The sequence below is a fragment of the Microtus ochrogaster genome, unplaced genomic scaffold, assembly GCF_000317375.1.
Source record: "Microtus ochrogaster isolate Prairie Vole_2 unplaced genomic scaffold, MicOch1.0 UNK8, whole genome shotgun sequence".
NCBI lineage: Eukaryota > Metazoa > Chordata > Mammalia > Rodentia > Cricetidae > Microtus > Microtus ochrogaster.
This window is the reverse complement of record NW_004949106.1, coordinates 9057535-9080408: the sequence shown is the minus strand read 5'-3', so window position 1 is coordinate 9080408 and position 22874 is coordinate 9057535. Positions and strand designations below refer to the sequence as shown.

General features: G+C 46.1%; 1 protein-coding gene across 1 annotated transcript; it reads left to right on the top strand.

The window, feature by feature from the left end:
• Positions 1-2393: 2393 nt before the first annotated feature.
• Wdr75 (WD repeat domain 75) lies at positions 2394-22512 on the top strand. The gene is made up of 21 exons (XM_005366388.2): positions 2394-2514; positions 3554-3683; positions 5969-6034; positions 7074-7164; positions 8027-8151; positions 9517-9587; positions 10918-11037; positions 11835-11923; positions 14082-14240; positions 15069-15128; positions 15211-15326; positions 15874-16049; positions 17115-17272; positions 17710-17890; positions 18725-18819; positions 19521-19616; positions 20186-20355; positions 20849-20908; positions 21361-21507; positions 21806-21897; positions 22200-22512. The coding sequence occupies exons 1-21, from the start codon at positions 2432-2434 to the stop codon at positions 22399-22401; spliced, it is 2487 nt and encodes an 828-aa protein (XP_005366445.1). The 5' UTR covers positions 2394-2431; the 3' UTR covers positions 22402-22512.
• The last annotated feature ends 362 nt before the right edge of the window (positions 22513-22874 follow it).

Genomic DNA, 22874 nt, shown 5'->3' with positions numbered 1-22874 from the left:
CTGCCTCTGCAGGAGGAAGGCGGGGAGATGGGGAGTGGGCGGGGCTTGTCTCTTAAAAGGACAGGGTACCCAGGTGACTGGGCAAGCCAGCGGATTACAAGTACTATAAATTGCCAAATAAAGGTAGACATCTTGAATTGTCATAGAAACTTATTAAATCAGGAAAAAGACAATGTATTACAGAGGTAAATCAAAAACTTTTATGGCATGCTTTGCTGCCAAGACAAAAGGCCTAAACTGAGCCTATGACCCTAGTCACAGCCCTGCAGCATGCATTTATTCCATACAGACCTACCTCCTCAGTCACACGGGGATGAATTTATATGAACATAATTCTCTCCAAAACCGGAGATAGCTAGTAGGCCATGTCCCCTAATCCTATGCTCTAACTAGGCAATTTAAAAGTAGAGTCCGGAAGTCAAAGAAAACCACCCCATCTCCAGGAGAAAAACGAGGCCTTGAAAGCAGTAACAAAATAGAGCGTACACAGATGGAAACGGTCTCTTGGTGTTTTACCGAGGCATTCTGTTTTGACGAGGTGCACTTTGAGAGGGAGATCTTCAGAGGAAGCGAAGGAACCCAACCCTCACCAGAGGGGTTCAACACAAACTCAGGGAAATGCAGGATTCTGGAAAGGACTTGTGCCAGGCAAATGAGCCTCAGAAGCAAACGCGAAACTCCAGAACTTGATCTCTGTTCTCAAAAATGATTGATAATTTTAATACCTTAATGTGGGCTAGATATTATTGGATGCCTTTTTTTTTTTTTTTTAACGGAGTCATGGCTCACCACACAGAATAAAGAATCTACACAGTGAAGCTCCAGTAACAGCTTCTCGGTCCTCACACAGGCGAGGTGACAAAGGGAAAGTCACCCAGCCCTCAAGAGAAAACCACACATCGCAAAGAACACAGTAAATGTTCACCCTGCAACCGGCCGTGTTTTCCTCTTTGTGATGCCGTAGGCCCAGATGTTACTAATCGTGACCAAAGTAGGGCTTCCCATGCAGAGGGGCCCAGAGCTCCCCGACTCTCAAACATATTCAGGCCGCCTTACACATCCCTAGGAGCCTGCACGGGTTCGAGCCAGATGAGTCCCAAGTAGGAGGAGTTTTTTGCGGAGCTATTTGGGATGGATAGCTTCTTGCAAAGGGGAGGTCGGGTTTTCTCCAACAGAGTGTCGCTGGTATGTCAACAGCACTCCAGGGTGGCGCCATGCCCAGGAGTAACTGGCCAACCGCCAATTGAATCCTTGTATTGGGGGTTGTTCGTTTGTTTCCAAGGGCTGCTTTTTGCTTCGTTTTGTTCTTTTGTTTGTGTATTTTTGTCTCACTCCGTTTTCATTTTGATTTTCATCTTTTGTTTTATTTTAGAGGGTTTTTTTTTTGTGGAGAAAGAAAGCATGAAGTTGGGTGGGTGGGGAGAAACTGGGGAGAGTTTGGAAAAGGAGAAAATGTGAACAAAATATATTTCTAAACATTGAAAGTCATGCCTGAGAAATTATGGTGAATTTTTAACGTACCAAGCCTCTGCTCCTGTTGGGGTTAAGATAATGTCTCTTCCCTTGGGATAGTTCAGAGACAGCACAAATGGGAACTATTATTGACATATGGACCGCTCAGCATAGACAGATACCCCTAATATGCAGGAACCATAAACATGATGCACACATAAAGGGTTAGAGAGGCATCATATGCTTGGAATTCAGGGCTAAAGTCAAAAGAACTCAACAACCTTTGCAAACTCGACAGCCATTGCAGCAGCCCTGACATCAGGGTGCATTTGTTTGTTTGTTTTGGGTTCTCTGTTCGCCTTGGCTGTCCTGGAACTCACTTAGACCAGGCTGGCCTCGAACTCACAGAGATCCGCCTGCCTCTGCCTCCCGGGTGCTGGGATTAAAGGCGTGGGCCGCCACCTTTAATCCTGGACTGCGTCGCCAAAGAAAAGAACAGGGCAGAACGCGGCAGAGATCCTGTGGCAACTTAGCGACGCTCACAAAAAAGCGACAGCTAAAAAGCTACACTTTATTTACTACTGTAGCTAAAGAAAGGGCTCTTTCTACTCCCCAAATAATAATGATAATTAAAAAATAATAATAATCATTGGCGCCGGCTGTCGCTCACAGACAGAATAGGCGAGTTGACGAGGCCAAAGACATAGATCTTTGTATTAAATAGCTGTGGCAGTCTCTGGTAAGATTTAATTTTGTGCGCGGCTGTTCGGCTCCACCCTTTCTGCAGGCGGCTTTAATTTGACAGTGCCCAAACTAAAGATGGCGGCGCAGGCGCGGCGCTGACCACACTGACCATAGAGTCCCGGAGCTAGAGGAGCCCGCGGCGGACCGCGGCGGAGACCCACGCCCCGGGCTAGCCGGTCCGGGAAGGAAGTCGGTGGTGAGGCCGGCGCTCGGCGGCTCCTGCGCCTGCGCGAAGATGGTGGAGGAGCGCGTCCGCGTGGTTCGCTGCGGCGGCAGCCGGCTGAACTTCAGGAGAGCCGTGTTCTCGGCGGACTCTAAGTATGCGGGGGGCCGCGGGCAGACGGGGCCGACTGGGCGCCGCGGGCCGGGGAGGGGACTGGAGGCCGAGTGCGAGCATGGGCTCCGCGTGTCCGGACCCGGGGATCCCGGGGCAGCCTGGCCTGGCTGCTGCATGGGTGAGCCTGGGCTCCCCAGAGTCTGCCTGCCGGGAGATCGGGATGCAGGAGCTAGACCTCTAATGATTCCGCCGTCTCCCCTCGTCCCGGAGAAAAGCATTTCTATTGCTAGCCTCTTTTCTTTTCTGGAAATTTACGTAAAAGCCGATGTTAGATCTCTAGGAGATAATCGGCCTCCCACAGTTTGGGAAGAATGAAATGTCTGTAGGCACACAACTTTTGCAAAGGTGCCTAGCTCAGTGGTCTATTGCAAGTCAGCTGGCATCCAGGCCGCTACCTTGTATCATCTTGAAGAGACGCCTACTAGTAGTGAAAGCCTCTGGACAGCTTGGGGAGCATAGAGGAGAGTCAGCCTGGTCCTCACTGCTTTGAGCCTTATGATAAGTTATAGTTATGAGTGTAACCGCTTGGGTTGGGAAGGAGCATCAGCTTTGTGGGAGGAAGCCACAGCTCCAAAAAGCTTTCGACAAAATCAGCGTTTCAGCAGGTGCAAAGGAAGCCGGTAGGACTTAGGAGCGCCTGGACCTCGCCGTTGAGCGGAGCCTTTAACGCAGCATTTGTGAGCTGCTGTCTCCGGTCAGCGTGGAGCATTTTGGAGCATGGTGCACAAGCAGCCGGTGAAGAGGAGTTGGGTGTCAGTGTCTGCAGCCGTTCAGCAAGGGAGCCGCTCAGTTGTTTGTGGGGCGATTCTGTATCTGTCACTTCGTGGTTTTCTCCATTAACCGATGAGTCCACCTTCGGTATCCTCCTCAGTTTAGCAACGCCTCCATCTGACTATACAGTTCTTAAGCTATTTTGAAAGATATTTGCGTTGTTGTTCTCCTTCTAGTAGGCCACAAAAAGATTACGCTCTCTGTGTCATACGTGAGACTTAGCTTTTCTCCTCTCCCTCTGGTTTCCAGGTATATCTTCTGTGTCTCCGGGGACTTCATCAAGGTGTATAGCAGTACCACCGAAGAGTGTGTGCACGTTCTCCATGGGCACAAAAACCTGGTGTCGGGAATTCTCCTCAACCCCAACAACCATCTGCAGGTGCCAGGCTGGGGTGAAACATGCTAGCATTGGTCTTCCTGTTGACAAAAACAAACTAGCTTAAATTTTTAGAGCTGCTTTATAGCCCTAAATATCTGCTGGTTCCTCTAGGCAGGGGATTTTTCGATTATTCTTAGTGGAAAGAGAACCATTGCCTCGAACTACACTCCTCGTTTTCTACTCAGGGAACTCTTTCAGCCACATGATGCTAAGAGCTATTACTTGAGAAGGATGTTCTCATCTGTATGTGGTTCAGAAATAGAGGTGCAGTTAAATGGGTTTCTTGATTGGATAGCTTCTTGGGTCTCCATATCACATTTGGCATCGTGAATATCCAAACACAGATCCATAAGTTTCGATTAAAAAATTTAAATTTATTTCAGTATTTTGGTCTTGCTATAACAAGTTCCTATTTTATTTCTTTCTTTCTTTATTTATTTATTTATTTTTGGTTTAATGAGAGGGTTTCTCTCTTTATCTCTGGCTGTTCTGGAACTCATTCTACAGACCAGGGTGACCTTGAACTCCAAGATCCACCTGCCTCTGCCTCCCCGAGTGCTGGGATTAGAGGTGTGCACCACCACCACCTGGCTTAAGTTCCTGTTTTCTGCTTTAGTTAGCAGCTTGGAGGCCATAGCTTGGTTTAGACAGGCTTTGTGTTGCTGCCCTAGACCATGTCACACAGTGGGGCATAGAGTGACACTCCTGTTTTCTCTCCAAAGTTATGTGAGCTCCTCTTAAAAATCAGAGCCAAATAACTGTTCGGTGTGGCCCAGGTATGTTTTTAATCCTGTCCTCTAAGAACTTGGCAAAATGAATTATAATGAGCATCCTTTGAAGGCTTTTAATGGAAAAAAAAAAAGTGTTCTTCAGTTAAAATCAAAAATTTATTAAGTGTGTTATTAACCTTTGTCAAAAAATGTATATACATTGTATAAAAGTTTGTCTCCATAATAAAATCAGACAAAGGTATTTTTCTTTTTTAAAAATACTTTATTAATTCTTTGAGAATTTGAGACATTACATTTTGGTCATATTCACCCCCTCCCCTGTCTCCTCCCAGGTCTACCCTTCATCCCATAGCCACCCAACTTTATTTTTTTTTTAAAGAAAAAAAAATTTCAATTAGTGCTGTCTATACAATCCATTGATGTCTGTTCCGCTTACCAAAGGCCATACAGATGAGGTCAGCTTTGTCAGCAGATTGGGATGCGGCTGTGGGATAAAAATTGTGTGAACTGGAGAGTTCTGCGTTGTTCTGACGGCATTTGTGTTTTTAACTGTTTTACTCATCCATGTGTGTGATTCTTAGATAAAATAGCTGCCATTAATTTTTTACCTAACATAATTATTCTGCCTGAATAGATACTGTCTGACCCAAATGTGTCTTATTTTAATCTCTGAATCCAGTTCACAAAAAAATGGTCAAATTGGCACTTTCTTTCGAGTTGAAATTATTTATAAACCTTATAACCAAGCTGTTTTTATCTAACAACACAAAATCTATGTTAGCCCTAGTAAAGCTAAGGTTACTTATCATAACTCCATGGGGTATTAAGATCTGTGCTCACTGGGAAGGGTCCACAGACTGATATGCAGCAACTAAGAGTTCTGCACCTTGTTGTTACCATGGCGTGGCCATAGAGTCAGTGCGTGAGATTTCCTACTGTGTTCCCAAAAAGATTGGTCTTTAATGGATTGGATTTTAAAAAAGAAAAAAGAAGGCTGTGTTATTTGGCTATATGAGGAACTTTTTGAGATACTTATTAGATAAGATGAATGCCGTGACACTAATTTGAAAGAGGATTGGACTTTAGAGAACACAGGACGAATTCTTGAGTCATCTCCCTCATGCGTTCCCTGTCCCGTAGCCGAGCAGAAGAGTGACTCCCGCCCCCTTCGTCCCTGCTTAGACTTGAAATTGCTAGATTGCTATAACTAGATTCTTTTGCAAAGACCCCTGGCTGGTCTCCTCCATCTCGGGGCAGAGGTGTCTCAGACTCCAGAGCTTTGGAATTTGGGGAATATTCGTTTTACTTTGCCGGCTCAATAGCCCCAAATTCCAAAGCTGAATCTGTTACTTTTTGAGCATCGTGCTGGGCCTCCTGAAGCTTTGCACTTAAATTTTAAGTAGGGATATTCAAGTTTTATAAACTCCACTGTCCCTTAAAGGCTAACGATGAGCTAATGAACAGCATGCATAAAGCAGCCCCTTAGGCCCATAGTTATTCATTGATAATTTTGGAATACTGTTTAATCCGTTCTGTGCTGTTTTACCCTTTTAGCTCTACTCTTGTTCCTTTGATGGCACAATTAAGCTATGGGACTATCTCGATGGCATTTTGATAAAGGTATGTGTATTGTTCTTTAGTTTTCTTTTTTCTATAAGGCTTAATCTTAAAGGGACTTCCTGAACAAATTAGTAAATCTATATTATTTAAAAAGATACATAGTTCTGACTATATAAAAATTTGAAGATCGTATCACAGAAAGAAGACTAATAAAAGCATTGAGAGAAAATATTTTAAACACCAATAAGAAAAGACTAGATAGAGGCAGAGGCAGGTGGATCTCTGTGAGTTTAAGACCAGCCTGGTCTATAGAGCTAGTTCCAGGACAGGCTCCAAAGCTACAGAGAAACCCTGTCTCGAAAATCCAAAAAAAAAAAAAGAAAAGACTAGATAGACCAACAGGAAATATTTTAAACACCAATGAAAAACAACTAGTTATTCCAGCAGGATGAGAAATAAATGATCCTGGACACTGAGGCTGCAGGTCAGTGGTGGGGAGTCTGTGTGAGATGCTGGCTTCTCTCCCGGCATTCTCTGGGAAGGGTAGAAGAGGCAGATGTAAGTTAGGGGTTATACAAAACAGGAAAAGACATGCCAGTTGCCATGGTGAGATGGTTCATCCCATTAATGTTAGAAGTATAAATTTAAACAAACAGAGTGATTTTCCCCCCCCTGCCAAAATACACATTATAAAAGAGTGGAATAAGCACAGTTTAGAGAGAATTTATATGTGTAGTCAGCAGGAAGAAAACCAACAGTTCTTTTTCTGTAAGAATTTCTCACTGAAATATCGTGTGTGTGTGTGTGTGTGTGTGTGTGTGTGTGTGTGTGTGTGTCCGTCCTTGTGTCCCCATATATATCTTCCTTAAATTGTTTATGGTGGAACAAACTATATAATCTTGATGTTACTTAAAATTATGGTAGGTTTAGTCACTGAGACGCTGCAGTCCTTGAGTCAGGAAGGCGTATAAAAGATTGTTCGGTGAATAGTGTGCCTGGCCCCTATTGACAGGCACTGTCTTGTGGTAGGGAGACAGAGGTGCGAGCTCAGGGCTCTGCTGGGGGCATGGGGCATAGTGTGACCTGTGACCTCTTTCAGACGTTCACCGTTGGACCTAAGCTCCATGCCCTGTACATTCCTCCCAACGCCGAAGACTCCGTCTTCCTCACAATCCTTAAAGAAGACCCAGGTACAGCATAGTGCACTTAATAGTCCTCGTGGCTGTCAGCTGGATCTTTGCCGTTTCACAGAACCTTGTCACTCAGCGCCGCTTTTAATCTCGAGTTACCACTTAAATTTCTGTCATTTTTTTTTCCCCAAGATTTTTTATTTTATTTATTTTTAATTAAAAATGTCCACCTCCTCCCCAATTTCTGTCATCTTTACATCAGGGTGGGGGTTCTGTTCTGAGGTCTTCAGCGGAATTAAAGGCAAGTGCCATTTTAAACCCCAGCTTGGTATACAAAAATACCCGTGTAAGATTTTTATTTCTACAGTTATAGCCAGGAGTGGCGAGAAGTTGTAGATTCAGACCTTGTTCAGATGCAGAGCCCAGGGACTAGAGAGATGGCTCAGCATTTACGAGCATTTGCTGCCCGTGCAGAGAACCCGGACTTGGTTCCCTTACCCCTGGGGCAGCTTACAGCCACCCATCGCTCCGCTCCCAGGACCCCCGTGAGCACCAGGCTCTACATGAAGTGCACTTTTATACAAGCAAGCAAAGCTCATAGATATTAGGTAAATCGTTTTTAAAAAAAAAATGATGAGTTCAGCCAGACAGTGGTGGCGCACACCTTTGATCCCAGCGCTGTAGAGGTAGGGGCAGGTGGATCTCTGAGTTTGAGGCCAGCCTGGTCTACCAAGCAAGTTCTGAGGCATCCAGGGCTACACAGAGAAACCCTGTCTTGGGAAAAAAAATGAAGAATTAAGCTTTTTGTTCAATATGACCTTAAGTTACAGTCTTGGCATTTGAGCCTACAGAGTAGCAGTTTTGTGTGATTCAGTGTGCTTGCTTTAGAGAAACTCTATAACAAATGGCTTCCTTTGGCTAGACGTATTTCAGCTGGTTTCCGTGAAACTGCCCAAGTCATCAAGCCAGAACGTGGAAGCTAGGGAGCGAACCTTTGTTTTGGATTATGTAAACCGGTCACCCAAGTGCATTGACTTCGGAAATGAGGTACGTTTCTTCTGTTAGTTTCTGCTTATATTTAAAATCTGTTCCCTGTAAGTTTTCCCCCCAACACTGGTCATCCAGTGCAGTACTATATTTTTGTTGGTAACTAAAGATCTATGACATTGTTTTAACAAGTATTCCTGGATTATGGTCTGTATTCTTTTAGAACCATCCTTATGTTATATATTCTGCCCTTTGTTCTTTTATAACTTCCCCCCCAAATAACAATGTCTGGTATTTTTACTCTTTTTTGCCTGTTTCATATAAAAGCCACTGAGATTGTTCCATTTTAAGAAAAGAAAAAGTTGTTCTATTTTAGGCTGTGTCTCTTTAGACAATATGGACTCTGTAACTATAATTGACATACCCATTACAGGAAATTCAGGTATTACAGAAAAATACAATGAGGAAAGAACATCTTCAGTGTCACCAGGGATAATGTTTAAAGACCTTTCTAGACATTTTTTTAACACATAGAAGATGACAGTTCCCAAAGGAGATAAGATCAGAAATATTTGTCTCTTTTCAGCCGAATATTGCACCCTGAATGTTTTTGACAGGTACTTGATGATATTCGTACCGTTATCTAGCTACCTGTTAATAACTTATTATTTTAAAATAAAAATGCCACCGAAGACCTATTACGTCAGCCTTGGGGTTTGTAGGATTCCTTTGTCATTCTCCTGGGCGGGGACATCCTGGGCGAAGATGGCTTTATCACGGTCGGTCAGTATTCATTGTCGCTGATCCTCAGTTAGAGTCCACCTCACCGCTGCTGCAGTTACCAACGGTGTCAGGCTGAGATCAACGTTAGATTAGAGCATGACCCTAAAGGAGTACGCGTGACAGTGGCGGTGTTCCCGTAGCTCTGAAACATAAGCTGACAACCAGAGCCCGCCAGCCAGGCGGCAGAATTCTGGTGCGCTTACTCAACTGAGTGCTCCTCCGCCCTGAAAAGACATTCGTGATCTACATAGAGGTGTCGTTCAGAAGGGTGGTGGTTGTGTTGAGCTACAGTTGGCAACATACAGGAAAACAAGCTGTGATGATACAAATGGCAGTTGCTGGTGAGAGTTGGGACATTGACCAGACGGGGAAAGGGGCATTCAGGGGTGATGAAGGAAATGTTTCTAGGTCGTGGTTGTGGCAGCGGCTGTGGACAGACTCAAACGTGGCGTGGTATCATATGCATGCCTAATGGGGAAAAAAATTAAATCACTGCAATTAAAGCGAGAGAGTGTCATTGTAGAATTTAGGGCTTGCTTCCTCTTGATTTTAAAGGTAGGACGGTCTTTTTCCATGGCCTAAGTCTAGCGTGCCGTCTCAAAGAGCTTTCTTCCTAATGCTGCCTCCTGCTTCAATCACCAGGGAGAATATATCGCCGCGGTGCGGGACTTCTACTTATCCGTTTACTTTCTCAAAAAGAAAAAGACATGCAAGTAAGACTTCCCTTTTACTGACTTCATCGTATTTGTCAAAGCCCTTGTTTCAGTGTTGTACAAACCTGCTTCCTGGGTCTTGTTTCTAGAAGTGGGAACCTCCAGTGTAGGCGAGGGTCCTAGCTCGGGGTCTCCTCCATCCCAGACCCCATATATGCAATGCACCAACCGTGGACTTGGTGTAAAAATGGATTTAGATTGACAAGGCCTGGCCTGATGGTTCTCATTGACTGTAGGAACCGAAATATGAGGTTACTGGGGCTTTGTTGCAGTTCACTTCCTGTTGCTGAGAAGGACACCTTTACCAAAAGTAGCCGGGGAGGAAAGCACGTTTTCGACCATCATCTTGATCTCACAGTACCTCATAAAGGGCAGTTAGAGCAGAAACTCAAGGGGCCAAATAAAGCAAAGGCCGAGAATGTTGTTTATCGGTGCTCTCTGTGGCTCCCCCAACTTGCTTTTTATACCCCCCAGTCCTGGCTTGCCCAGTGGTAGCATCTCCCCTAGAGAGCTAGGCCCTCCCACCTCAATGTCAATCAAGAAAATTTCCCACATGCTTACCAAATGGAGGCATTGTCTCAGTTTAGTTTTCTTCTTGCTGGATGACCCTAGCTTGTGTCAAGTCAACAAAATAAATAAATCACAGCATGGTCTTAAACTGTTCCGCACGCCTTTAATCCCAGCACTCAGGAGACAGAGGCAGGCGGATCTCTGTGAGTTCGAGACCAGCCTGGTCTACAAGAGCTAGTTCCAGGACAGGCTCCAAAACCACAGAGAAACCCTGTCTCGGGAAAAAAAAAACAAAAAAAAACAGTATTTCATGATTCCAGCCACCATGTACTTCAAATTAATATGTTGAAGTAGAGACAATATCTCACTGAGTTGTAAGGATGAATAAGATCTGTGTTTAGAGGCTGCGGTGAGAGCTGGGTGTTGTGTAGACAGTCTCTGTCAGCCACGGGCATCTTCCCAGCCTCCCTTGTAAGAGCCTCATGTCTTCACAAGTGAGCCCACCTAGACAGAGCCAACAGTTGATTCCTCTGTCGTGGCTCTTTAGGACACAAAGTCGGGTGTTGCAGTTAGGACTTAATAAGCATGGCCGTAAGCATAATGCTGAAAGTTTGGTTCAGTGAGAAAATTGAATAAGCTGTCCCCAGGCCAGGAAAAGGTCCTAAAAAGACTGTCTTCGCCACCTACCTTAGTAGCTTCCGTTGGCCAGTTCTTGGGATAAGATACGAGTCACGTGAAGTTTGTACTGTGTTTTAGTAGATGTCCACCAAACAGAATGCTTGGTTCAGAACCCAGGGAAAGTTGTCTCTCTTTTTCCTAGCTTTACGTTACCATCAACCAAAAATAAGAAGAACGCTAAGAACAGGTTCACCTGTGTCGCCTGCCATCCAAATGAAGACTGTATCGCATCCGGCCACATGGATGGCAAGATCCGGCTTTGGTCAGTGAGCTCGGGGAAACACGGGGTCCCTTGCACTCTGCCTCCCCCCTCACCCTGAGGAGCACCCCTGCCTCTGGGCTGTGCTGCCGAGCTCTGCCTTCCTTGGTCCTGTAGGACACCTCACCCTAAGCTTCTGGAGAAAGGAAGCGCTCTCTGTCACCTAAGAACCATCTAGGCTCTCAGCCTTTGAACTAAAACAGGACAGTGTGGCATTGCCGCACGCCTACTGGGTGGTGTGGTAGGGTCATAACAACCTGTCTGTGGAGGTGGTTGTGGTTAGGAATAACAAGCTGTTTCCCAATACCGAAGCCCGAATGCTGGAGATGGCCATTTGTTGGATTTAGCATGCCGTCATTTCCTGTCTTGCACCTGAGGTCGAGTTAAGAGTTTTGTTTCCTCAGCCCTAAGTAAATGTCTCCATCAAATAGCTTTGCTCGAGGTTCAGGGAACCCCTTGGAAGAGGAGGCAGAAAGAGTGTCCTTTGCCTGTGTAGTATGGCTTCCAGTTCAGTGTTTCTATGGGATTCCTGAGCACAGACAAGTGGGTCTCTGTTCCTGTGCTTTCTCTTAGTTTTTTTTTTTTTTAAATCCAATTCTGATGTGTTAATTTTTGTTTTACTGTAGTTTATTTTATTGCTCTCTCAGAAGCCTGTTGGTTTTCTCATCAGAGACAAAGGAAGTAGGTCTAGATGGGAGGGGCGGGGAGGAGTTGAAGGAGGGGAAACCGGAATCGGGGTATATTATGAGATATTATGAGAGGAGAAACAACGTTAAAAAGCAGTTTGTTCTCTGCAACAGGCGGAATTTTCATGACGAAAAGCAGTATACATACACCTGTTTACATTGGCACCACGATTTGGTGATGGATTTGGCCTTTACAGTGTCAGGTAAGGCCACTTTGATAATAAAAAGGATGTTTAGAAGTATCTGAATCAAATGTTGGGACTCACAACGTTTATAGTTTAAGATTTAAAATTGTATGAGGCACCAGGTATGGTATACAGCTGTAATTCCATTTCTAGGGAGTTCTAGGCCTGCCTAAGCTCTGTAGAGAGACCCTGTCACAAACAACACGTTATGGGAGTTAAGTTGTGAACACGTTGTTCTTCCTTGAGACAGGGTTTCTCTGTAACTCCATTCTCTGTAATGAGCCTGTCCTAGAACTCATTCTGTAGACCAGGCTGGCCTCGAACTCACAGAGATCCACCTGCCTCTGCCTCCTGAGTGCTGGGATTAAAGGCGTGCACCACCACCGCCCTGCTAGGAACACTATTTTTATGGCTCTTTGTTGTGCTTTGCTCGCCACCATAGCATGTGGTTTAGCTATCCAGATTCTAGAGTGTACGCTTGTGCTCATCTCTCCTGACACGGAAAACCCGTGTAAAGTCTAGGCAGCCTTAGAATAGAGTTTAGTCCATAATCCGCTGCTGTCTATAAAATGCAAATAGCTGCCGGTGTTTTCCGTCATCTGTCTTCGTACCTGTGAAGTGTGTTGTTGACTGTCCTTTCACGGATGAAGGACGTGAAGAGCTGAGGCAGTGGCTAGCTAGCATACCGTCTGGTGGTTAGCAAGAATTTGGGCAGGTCTTAGATGCCCGTGTACTCTGGATGCTGCAGGTGAACTTAGGGCTAGCTCCTGGCTAGACTTGGTCTGCTGAAGCCTTAGACAGGTAAACTTAGGGTTAGAACCGCCTTAGAGCCAGGAGCGAGACTCGGTCTGCTGAAGCCTTAGACAGGTAAACTTAGGGTTAGAACCGCCTAAGAGCCAGGAGCAAGACTCTGTCTGCTGAAGCCTTAGACAGGTAAACTTAGGGTTAGAACCGCCTAAGAGCCAGGAGCAAGACTCTGTCTGCTGAAGCCTTGGACTTGAGGATCCATGCCTGGTGTCTGCAGGAGTATCATTGTGACACAGGATCGAGACATAAAAGAGAAAGAAGGGGAGCTAACCCTACAGATGAAGAAATGTGGGCTGTTTACTCACCTTCACCCTCCTTTCCTCTGACCTCCAGAAATAAAAACTAAATACTGTGTGTTTTGGTGTGCTGGTGTACACATCCATCTATATTTGGGTGTGTGCTTCATGAAATGTCTTGGTTCTCCCCTGATCTAACCGATCCTTCCTCCTCATCTCTCTACTGCAGCCTCTGCCCATCTCAGGTCCAGGAATGGTCATAAACATACAGTAGTATACACTGCAAACGTCACGTGACCGAATCCTGTCTAGGCTTTGTTTTCTGTAACGACCGACCGTGCAAGAATTAATCCCTTTTCTCCACATTCCGGTGCAGTGAGGCAGTGCCTCATTCTGAGTGTTCGTTTGCATGTCTGGTAGTTACTGATGTGGAGGATGCTTTCATACTCCTGTTGGGCTTCTGTGTATCTTCTGGGAAATAAATGTCTACATTAAAGGGTTTTCTTTTTGCCCATTCTTCAGTTGTATTATTTATGCTTTCTAACTATTTGAGTTATTTAGACCTTATAAATATCAATCCCTTATTAGATGTTTGACTGACAGACATTTTATCTGTACGTCATCTTGTCTCTGTCGCTATTACTATTGTAACTATAAAAGAAGAGTTTGAGCCGGGCGATGGTGGCGCACACCTTTAATCCCAGCACTCGGGAGGCAGAGGCAGGCGGATCTCTGTGAGTTCGAGACCAGCCTGGTCTACAAAGCTAGCTCCAGGACAGGCTCCAAAGCCACAGAGAAACCCTGTCTCGAAAAACCAAAAAAAAAAAAAGAAGAGTTTGATTATTTCATTACAAGGAATCAATAAATGCCCAAGGTGCCAGATGTTCCAATGACATAATTTGAGTATTATACTATGTATGTGTGCAAGCATCATGTTGTACCGTGTATATCTGTGCAGCTATGTCAATTGAAAATAAAATTAAAATAAGACTGAAAGATAATCAAAGAAAGCAGTTAAAATGGTAGGAAGGCACGTTTGTCAATTTCTAAAGAGATCCCCTCAATGCTGGTTATATTTGCCTTTGTTTGGTCTCCCTCCAAACTCTGCCCGTGTGTTCTCTTCGGCTGTGAAGGCAGCAGTCTGCTGAGTGGCGGGCGCGAGTGCGTGCTGGTCGAGTGGCGGGACGGAGCAGAGAAGAACAAGGAGTTTCTGCCTCGCCTGGGCTCGACGATCGAGCACATCTCTGTCTCCCCTGCAGGAGATTTGTTCTGCACGTCTCACTCTGACAACAGTAAGTCTGAGTGTCTCGGTGGCGATACGTTAGTCAGCAGCCTCTAGATGGGAAACAGGGACCTAGAACTAGCTAAGAACGGGAAGAGGCTTACTAATACATGGGTTTTTTTTTTCTTCCATCCTCTGATCTTCTCCACCCCTCTCTGCCTCACATGCCAGCAGATCCATCATTTTCAAACTTGTTTTTATGTTTATTGCTATGGCAGTTATATTTTCAGAATCTTTTAAGATGGAAGGTGTGTGTGAAGTGGGCTTTCCTACTTCCATAAGTAATAGTATTGTCGTGAGAGGGCTCTGAGTGTCTTTCGTCACAGCTCTAGGGAGTGAGGGAGCGCCGCGGCATGCCATAGGAGGAGAGGCATGTCTCTTCTTCCCATGCCTTCTCGGCTAGATCAGTCTGTGCGCCATCGATTTGTCCATGAGCGCAATCTGTAAAAGCGGGTAATAGATGCCCTCCTCTTACACAGAACCCTGCTCAGTTCCCAGCACCCCCATCAGGCTCACAACCCCCTGGAGCCCCAGGTGGGGGATACCCAGCATTCTCTTCTTGCATCTTAGAGCACTTGCACCCACCCCGCAACACACACATGAACACACAGACTTTGAGAGGAAAGATTAATGGCCTCGCCAGAAACTTCTATTCCCATCCCTGATTGTTCAGCTAACTTGTAAAATGTAGCCCTGGTTTTCTAATAACACGGACGTAGTTGAACTTACTGGATTGTCTTGTGTTCTGGCACATTTCAGAGTCACATAAACACGGGTCCTCTTCACCTTGCCACTCTGACCTATTTATGTTTAATGATTTGTCTCCCTGCTTTAACAGAGATAACTGTTATCCAACGAAACCTCGACGCACGCGCAGTAATCCAAGGCCTAGTAAAAGGTACTGCGGACTCTTGGGGATGTGGGACCGCCCTGACGAGCAGCCGCTGCCCACACGTGAATCACCGTCTCCTCTCTTGCAGATAGGAGCATATCCACTGGCTTGATGGTCGACCCGAAAACCAAGGCCTTAGTTTTGAATGGAAAGCCTGGTCACCTGCAGTTTTACTCTCTCCAGAGTGATAAGCAGCTGTATAATGTAAGGTTTTGATCTTTAAGCAAAGTTTTAAAACGAGGGTTACGTCTTTACAATAACGCCTGATGCTGATCCTATGTGTCTGTATTTGAATGTGGCTCAGAGTGTCTGTGATTACGCTAGTGCCATTGTTACTGCCCACATGTGAGCTTCAGGCATAGTGATAGGGCTGTAGATTTAAGTGCACATAAATAGATTCTATGTGTAGACTTGGGTCCTAGCCCCCAGATGCCTCCTGAGACTGTGTAAACATCCTAACCCTCGAATACATCTGAGACCTTTTGGATCTGCTATTCAGATCAGCTGTTCAAACGAAGGTTCCCTAACCAAAAGCAACCACTTCGTTATCTTAACAAACACTAGACAACCCATTGTGAGGGATTAAGAGATCCACCATAAATGAAAAAGCTAGCCTACTTAGACCGTCACTTATCTTTTTTTATTTTGTTCCTCTCTTCAAGCGAGAGAATTCGATTTAGCCTTGAGAAATGATGATTGTAAATTAAAGGCACTTCTGTTAATAACGTCCCGTCCCCTCTGACCTCGTCAGTTAGACATCATCCAGCAAGAGTACATCAATGACGACGGGCTGATCCAGATCGAGCTAAAGAAGGCCGCCTTTAGCCACTCCGGCACGTGGCTGGCCACAGTCGAACAACGGCAAGAAAACCCATCTGAGCTGGAAATGCAGATGAAGCTGTGGGTTTTCAGCAAGAAGACCCAAGGGTAATCCTGCTGTGTGGCCCCTCGCTTGATTCTTGTCTCACAGTTAAAGCCGTCAGTCTTTCTGTTCCATTTTGACACGTGGGAATGGGCTTGGGGCATTATTCTAATAGTAAGGCTTGTTCGGCTTTGTGTGCTGAGAAAGCGTTCGTGTGAAGTAGGTCTTACTGTGTCATCCCCGAAATGATGAACCGTGAGAAAGAATTGTAGCCCACAACACAGTACACAGTTCTAGGCAAATCCAGAATAAGAATCCAGATGTGCCTCAGTGTCTGTGAGAGTTGAGTATAGATACGGGTTGCTGTAGACATGTGTCATTATAGACATGTAGACATGAGTCATATAACCACCGCTGGTTTGAGAACTGCTCGTTGGGTCTTTGTGTGCCAGCCGTCTTTTGAGACAGGGTCTCTCTCTCTGTGTAGCCCTGGCTGTTCTAGAACTTGCCATGTAGACCAGAGTAGTTCAGACTCAGATTTGCCTGTGTCTGCTTCCCGAGGGCTGGAGTCGTGGCCCGTGCCACCACACCTGGCTGGGGAAGTTTCTAAAGAATTGGTAACCTAAGCCTGAGCCGCACATTGCACACATGAGAAAAGAGGCCCAAGAACTAAGTGATTTTTCTTCCTAGTCCTCTCTCTTCGCACAGAGACGCCTGATGCGCCGCTCTGCTGCTCTCTCGGGACACATTTTATCCCGTATTTCCACGTTATAAACATAGTGGGGCCTTTCAAGGCCATTGTTTTCTTCTGGTGTCTGTCTTTAGAAGCAGACCTCTACGTTCTGTGTAGCTAGCTGCAGAGCCTGCTGCGGAGGCCTTCAGCATGGCTTTCTGCTGTGGAGGCCTTCATTCAGCGTGGCTTGTTTGTGTTTGGCTCTTGTTTACCAGTTGCCTGGCCGCTGTATATAGTGATAAGCGGTTGAGTCACCGCGGACGCGTGTGATGTTAGAACCTGTCCTGTGTCCATGACAATCCATCACCCTCCCATGTTAAAGATATTACCGCACTTTGTACGGAATATTAGCCTGCCGTATCTTTTCTGAGTAAACGTGTGGTTTTCCTTCTGCTAGGTTCTCTCTTAACACCAAGATCGCCATGCCTCATGACGACCACATCACAGCTCTCTGTTTCAATAATGCCGAGAACTATGAAAGACCCATGCTGGTCACAGCTAGCAGAGACGGCCACTTCAAAGTGTGGGTGTTAGCCGATGACTCCGATATATACAGTAAGTTAGCGCATAGGTCGTGCTGAGAAGTCACCGCTGGAAGAAGTGATGTCTTTGTATGTCGTTAATATCCTCTTTGAGAAGGGGTTCTCTACCTTGTTACCTTCTATAAACTATTGCTTAATTTCAGCAGATTTTTTTTTTTTCATGTTAAATTTCTACATACCATTTCACCAGAATCTGTGCCCTGAGGAAATGAATGTGTCTGTCTGGTGCAGCTGAAGGGGCTCTTGTGCTGGACCTTTCTTTTCTCCACTAGGGGGCGGTCAAGGTCTCCAGGAAGGGGAAGATACCAGAAAAACACTTTAAACTTAGCACAGTATGGGGAATCTGGTTTTTGGTTTTATTTTGCTTCCTTTGTTTAGCTTTTATAACGTGTCTGTAATGCTATTTATTAATATTTATGTCATTGTTGTCATGACTTGTTTTCTCCACAGAAAAAGCCATCGGCTGGACTTGTGACTTCGTGGGCAGTTATCACAAGTACCAAGCAACCAACTGCTGTTTCTCGGAAGACAGCTCCTTGCTAGCAGTTAGCTTTGAAGAAATAGTTACAGTATGGGATTCAGAAACATGGGAACTAAAGTGTACGTTTTGCCAACGAGCTGGGAAAATAAGGTAGGTAAATTAGTTTGAATTTCACTACCAAAGTATGTGTATCTTTGTAATTTAAGTAAGTCTTTAAAGTTCAGTAATGATGTATGGGTTCCCCAGTAGAAGTAAGTAGTCTTAGTTCACTGGGGAGTAAGGGTAAGCTAATCAAAATGTTCGAAAGCTGAGACTTGGGTGCGCATGAGCAGTTTACACGCATTCTTAAACCAGGATCGACATTGAACGACCATATCCAGTTCTGTTAGAACAGTGAACAGTTGAATGGGGGTCCTGTCAATTAAAGCTATGCTAGCCGTGTGCTCCCGTAGAACATAATACAATGGTCAACCCGTTACTGCTGGTACCCAGGCTGTGTTAGCGTCTGTGCTCCCCGTAGAACATAATGTAATGCCCAAACCATTGCTGCTGGTACCCAGACCTGAGGACTTTTCTGACAGGTGATTGATTCCATCTCATTTCCAATATGTCGGATTTTAAATTTACTTTGTAAAACTTTCTGTAAAATTTTGAGTACAGATTTTCTCCTGTGGGTAAAGACCATAAGGTTTTGTTCATTGTCACACACGTTTTACATAAGCTCTGTGTTGTGTGGCGATTGTTACATGATGCAGCACGTAAGAGGCAATCATCGAAGTTCCCTAAAGAGCCACAAGTACCTAAACACCCTTTGTATGGCCTTAGCCCCTATTCCATTGCCGCCAGGACACTTAGGAGCACAGAAGGGACAGGCGTGCCTGCTCGTGGTCTACACTGAGTAGGACTAAGCCAGGGCTCACAGCCCGCCGCTCTGTGTAGGTAAATGTGCTGGCTGCCGCTCACCCTGGCGTGCTTCTGACCTAGGCACCTGTGCTTTGGAAGATTGACATGCTCCAAGTACCTTCTCGGCACAACTGAGAATGCCATTCTGTGCTGCTGGAACCTGCTCAGCTGTTCATGTAAGCTGTGTTTACGCTGAGGTGACTCGGCCCGTGGGCGGGACAAGTAGCTCCTGTTTACTGTGGTGGCCTAGGGAAGCATGCGTGGGGTGTTGCACTTAGGCGCTGACGTTTTGGGACTTAAGGGTCCTGTGGCCCTGTCCTTCCCATAACAATACGTAACCTTTCATTTGACCGAAAGTTTCGGATGAGTGGCTGGTGGTAGGTTACTGTAAACAATAAGACCCAGTAAGTGCCCAGTGTGCCTCTGGTGCAGGCCTCCACCTTCATCGTCTGAGTTGAGCAACGCTCTGTTGATGGTAGGATCCTGGGCAGTGTAAGATCTGAAAGCAGTCTCTTCCGGAACTCCTAGGAAATGAGGCTTTGCTGCCTTTGATTTGCACGTAGGGAAGATGTGATGTTGTCTGTACCAAATGTGTGTGTGTAAGAGCAGCCCAGCCGCATCCCTGGATCTGAGTGAGCCTCGCTTGGTGACAGTGTGCGGAAGGACCTGAAGTTCTTTCTGTAGCTCCGCTGTCTGCTGCACACCGAACCCTCCACAGAGGATGGCAGTGTGAGTCTGTTGTTAGGGAGAGCTTAGACTCCTTCCATAGAATAGTGACGCGCTAGACTGCCCTGAAGGATGGAGAGGACCCATCATAAAGACGGAAAGAAAGAGCTCCTGACGAACCTGCTCTCAGAAGTGCTTCCTCTTCCCACAGTGCAGTGGAGCGCGAAATTAAACGTTAGCGTTTTGGAAGCCGACCCCTACTCAGACCACGTTGCTGCGGTGTCGCAGTCTGCAGCGGGCTCAGACTGTAAGTACTCACCACGCTCTGATGGCATCAGGCCTGTTTCCGAAGTGTCCCTTCTAGTGTCTTTCGTATAAGCTGAAGCACACGCGCTGTGGATCAGAAACCCGTCTGCGGCTCCTCCTTTCCTGCCAGACACCTATAGTGTGTGTTTTCACGCTTAGTGCTAGGAGCGTTCTGGTACATCGCTGATTTTCCACGGGCCAGGTCTGACTCAGCCTTAAGAGTCTCCTTTAGATGTCTGCCTGGGCTTCGTCTGCTTCTGAGACAATGTCTCCATCTCTTTTCTGATCCTTAAGACAAAGGCTTGGACAGTACTCTGGTGTCTCTTCTTCTGTGCCCCTGGTCTCTGGAACAGAACTCCTTGTCTCTTTCCGGTTCTCGTCCTCATTCCTTCCTTGTGTGGTGCACACGGTAGGCGCTCGGTAGATTAAACAGAAACAACAGCAGATCTGAAACAGTCCTAAGAAGGGCTCTTACCAGGTGGGCGGGGCACAGGAGGAGTGTGACCCTGCAGGCTGAGGGAGAGGCAGCCTCCACAGGTCCAGTGCCATCATCCTTCTGTTTCCCCTTAGTGTTCGTCTTTAAGCCGAGCGAGCCCAGGCCGCTGTATGTTCAGAGGACCATCTCCAGAGAGGAAGTCCAGTGGGGCGTGTTCGTGCCTCGCGACGTCCCGGAGTCCTTCACCTCGGAAGCTCACCAGTGGCTGAACAGGTCCCAGTTTTACTTCCTAACGCAGTCACAGGTAATTAACTCTCCCAAAGTGTGACCAGTTTATGGACATAACTTTAGAAAGCTGGTTTCTAGGTAGAACTATGGCTTCACAGGGTCATTTCCCATATGAACTCGTCAGATAGATGTCAGCCCAGCGGTGCTGTGAACGCGGTGTCTTAGCGCGTTACCCCCGCATCCGCGAGGCTGTCTGTTAACTCTGACCCGAGCAAAGCCCCAAGCACCAGAACCATTTTAAGTTGTGTTTATTAACATTTTCCCTAATTTTATAGCTTGATTTGCTGTGGAAGAAACTGGTGGCCATTATTTTATTACCAGCTCTTACACGTCTCAAAAAACATAGTCCTGAGACCTAGTCTTATAACTCTCACAGGACCTTTCGAGCAAGTTTACATCCTTCCTAGCTTTTCTGTGAGCAGATGTATATGTCAAGATGGAAATTTGACATTTAGAATCTTGTGTCGTCTCATTTAATATTGTTCATATTAATGTACCTGTCGTTTCAGTGTTTATTAACCTTCAGTACAAAGTCTCCGGAAGAGAAACTCACGCCAACAAGCAAACAGGTAGGCATTTGCCGCTGTCTGTGCGCACTACGCTGTCTTCCTAAAGAAAGTCGGCTTTTAGAATTCAGCTCTGACAAAAGTGGTTAGCTGGGCTGTAGGAAGGAATTAGAAAATGCGAGGAGGTGCAGCAGGCTTGGAGAGAGGGGGACAGGGAGGTATGTCTTTCCATTTTAAATAGGAAGTCCAGGTAAACCTTACTGAATGCATCCATCTTACTCTGCCTGGAGTATTTCGCCCTGTCCTCTGCCCCTGTGAGCGCGGGCCCTCTGGTCTGCGGCATCTGTGGTTGGCTTTCCCGTGTACAAAGTGGGACCCTAGGCATCAGTTGCTTTTCTGTGACATGAGAACAACTCTGAGTGATCTCTGCCCCCTCGCCAGAACCACCTACAGTTCAGGCAAAGAAGTTCCACCTTTTCATGGAAATAATGTCCTTTTCTCTTCTGTCCGTGCAGCTGCTGGCAGAAGAAAGTCTGCCCACGACCCCGTTTTCTCTTCTGTTGGGAAAACACAGGCGGCAGCAGGATACGAGATCCAGTGAGACCTCAGAGAACGAGCTGGTACAACTCCCCTTAACGGAGAACATCCCTGCAATTAATGAGGTGAGTGGGGGTGCGGCAGATGCGGGGAGCCCCTGGAGCTGCAGGCTCTGTCTCCAGGAGCCTGCGATTCATCCTCTGCCCCTCAGTGGGGTGATTCTCTCTCTCCTGGCCCTGGGTGAGAAGAGAGGGTGGCTCAGGTGTGGGCAGCTGGAAGGCCTGCCTCCTTTGGCTTCGTTATTCCCCGGGAAGCCTTTTGTGTTCAGCTTAGCATTTAGAACAAAGGGTATTAGGAAGGGAAGTAACCCTGTGCCCAAGGAGGATCTTTCACCAAAGTCTGCCTCTCTGCATTTACCTCTAGCTCCTCCACACCCCGGCCCACGTCCTGCCGTCGGCTTCTTTCCTGTGCTCTCTGTTTGTGAGCTCGTTGCTGCTGTCTAAAGAGACTGAAAGGTAAGCGTTCCAAGTAGATCATCTTCAGTATTGATTAGAGATTGTCGTCCACTTTCATATGTAGCTGATGACATAGATTATTAAGTAGTTATCTGTAACTAAGTGAGGGAGATGCATCATGCGTGTTTAGAGCTGTACTGAGAATCACACTTTCTCTACGTCTGCCTGCCCCGTTATGGCCGTGCTCCGCAAAGACTCTCATCACGGGGTCATCTTTTCTGTGTGGTGTGTCAATGTGGGTCTCACAGTTATGCTTTCGAAACGTCTAACGGTGTTCATATTTTATTCTGCTGTTGCCAAAGTGCTGAAGAACTTCCCGATGTAGACATGGAAGAGAACAAAGAAAGTGACGATTCAGACGAAGAAAACGATCTTACCGAAAAAGCCCAGGAGACACATAACACGGATCTGAGGGACGATGTCATACATCAGCTGTCAAAACGTGAAGAGAAAGAGCTGAGAAAGTTCAGAAAAGTAGACTACAGCTGGCTCGCAGCTCTGTAGGCCAAGGCTGTGGACACTACAGAGACATGTTGGACTTAGGTTTTACCCCCTGTTAATACTCAAACTCTTAAAGTTATTTTTAAGACGAAATATTAAAAGTCTTTTCTTTCTGTATTTGCTTGTTTATTTAGAGGCTTGCTAAGTTGCTTAGGCTAACCTTGAACTTGAGACTCCTCTCTCAGCGCCCCAAGTCAGTAGTAGGTTTCTAGACCTGCTATCCCTGGTCCAGTCAGGTTTGTTTGTGTGTTTAGATTTTTTTCCACTTCATGTGTATGAATGTTTTCCTTGCATGTATGTTTGTGTACCACTGGCTTCCGCGGTGCCTACCAAAGTCAGCTAAGGGCATCAGGCCCCAGGAACTGGTTACCCACGATGATGAGCAGGCATGAGGTTACTCGGGAAGAGCAACGGGTACTCTTAAATCACCGAGCAAACTCCCCAACCACCTGGCCAGACTTTTCAAAAAACTCTTA

Bases quoted from the DNA above. Each gene is read 5' to 3' on its own strand.
- Wdr75 (XM_005366388.2), top strand. From the start codon at position 2,432: ATGGTGGAGGAGCGCGTCCGCGTGGTTCGCTGCGGCGGCAGCCGGCTG. The intron at 2,515-3,553 runs GTATGCGGGGGG...TCTGGTTTCCAG, and splicing joins GTGTTCTCGGCGGACTCTAA to GTATATCTTCTGTGTCTCCG. The intron at 15,327-15,873 runs GTAAGGTTTTGA...TGACCTCGTCAG, and splicing joins GTGATAAGCAGCTGTATAAT to TTAGACATCATCCAGCAAGA.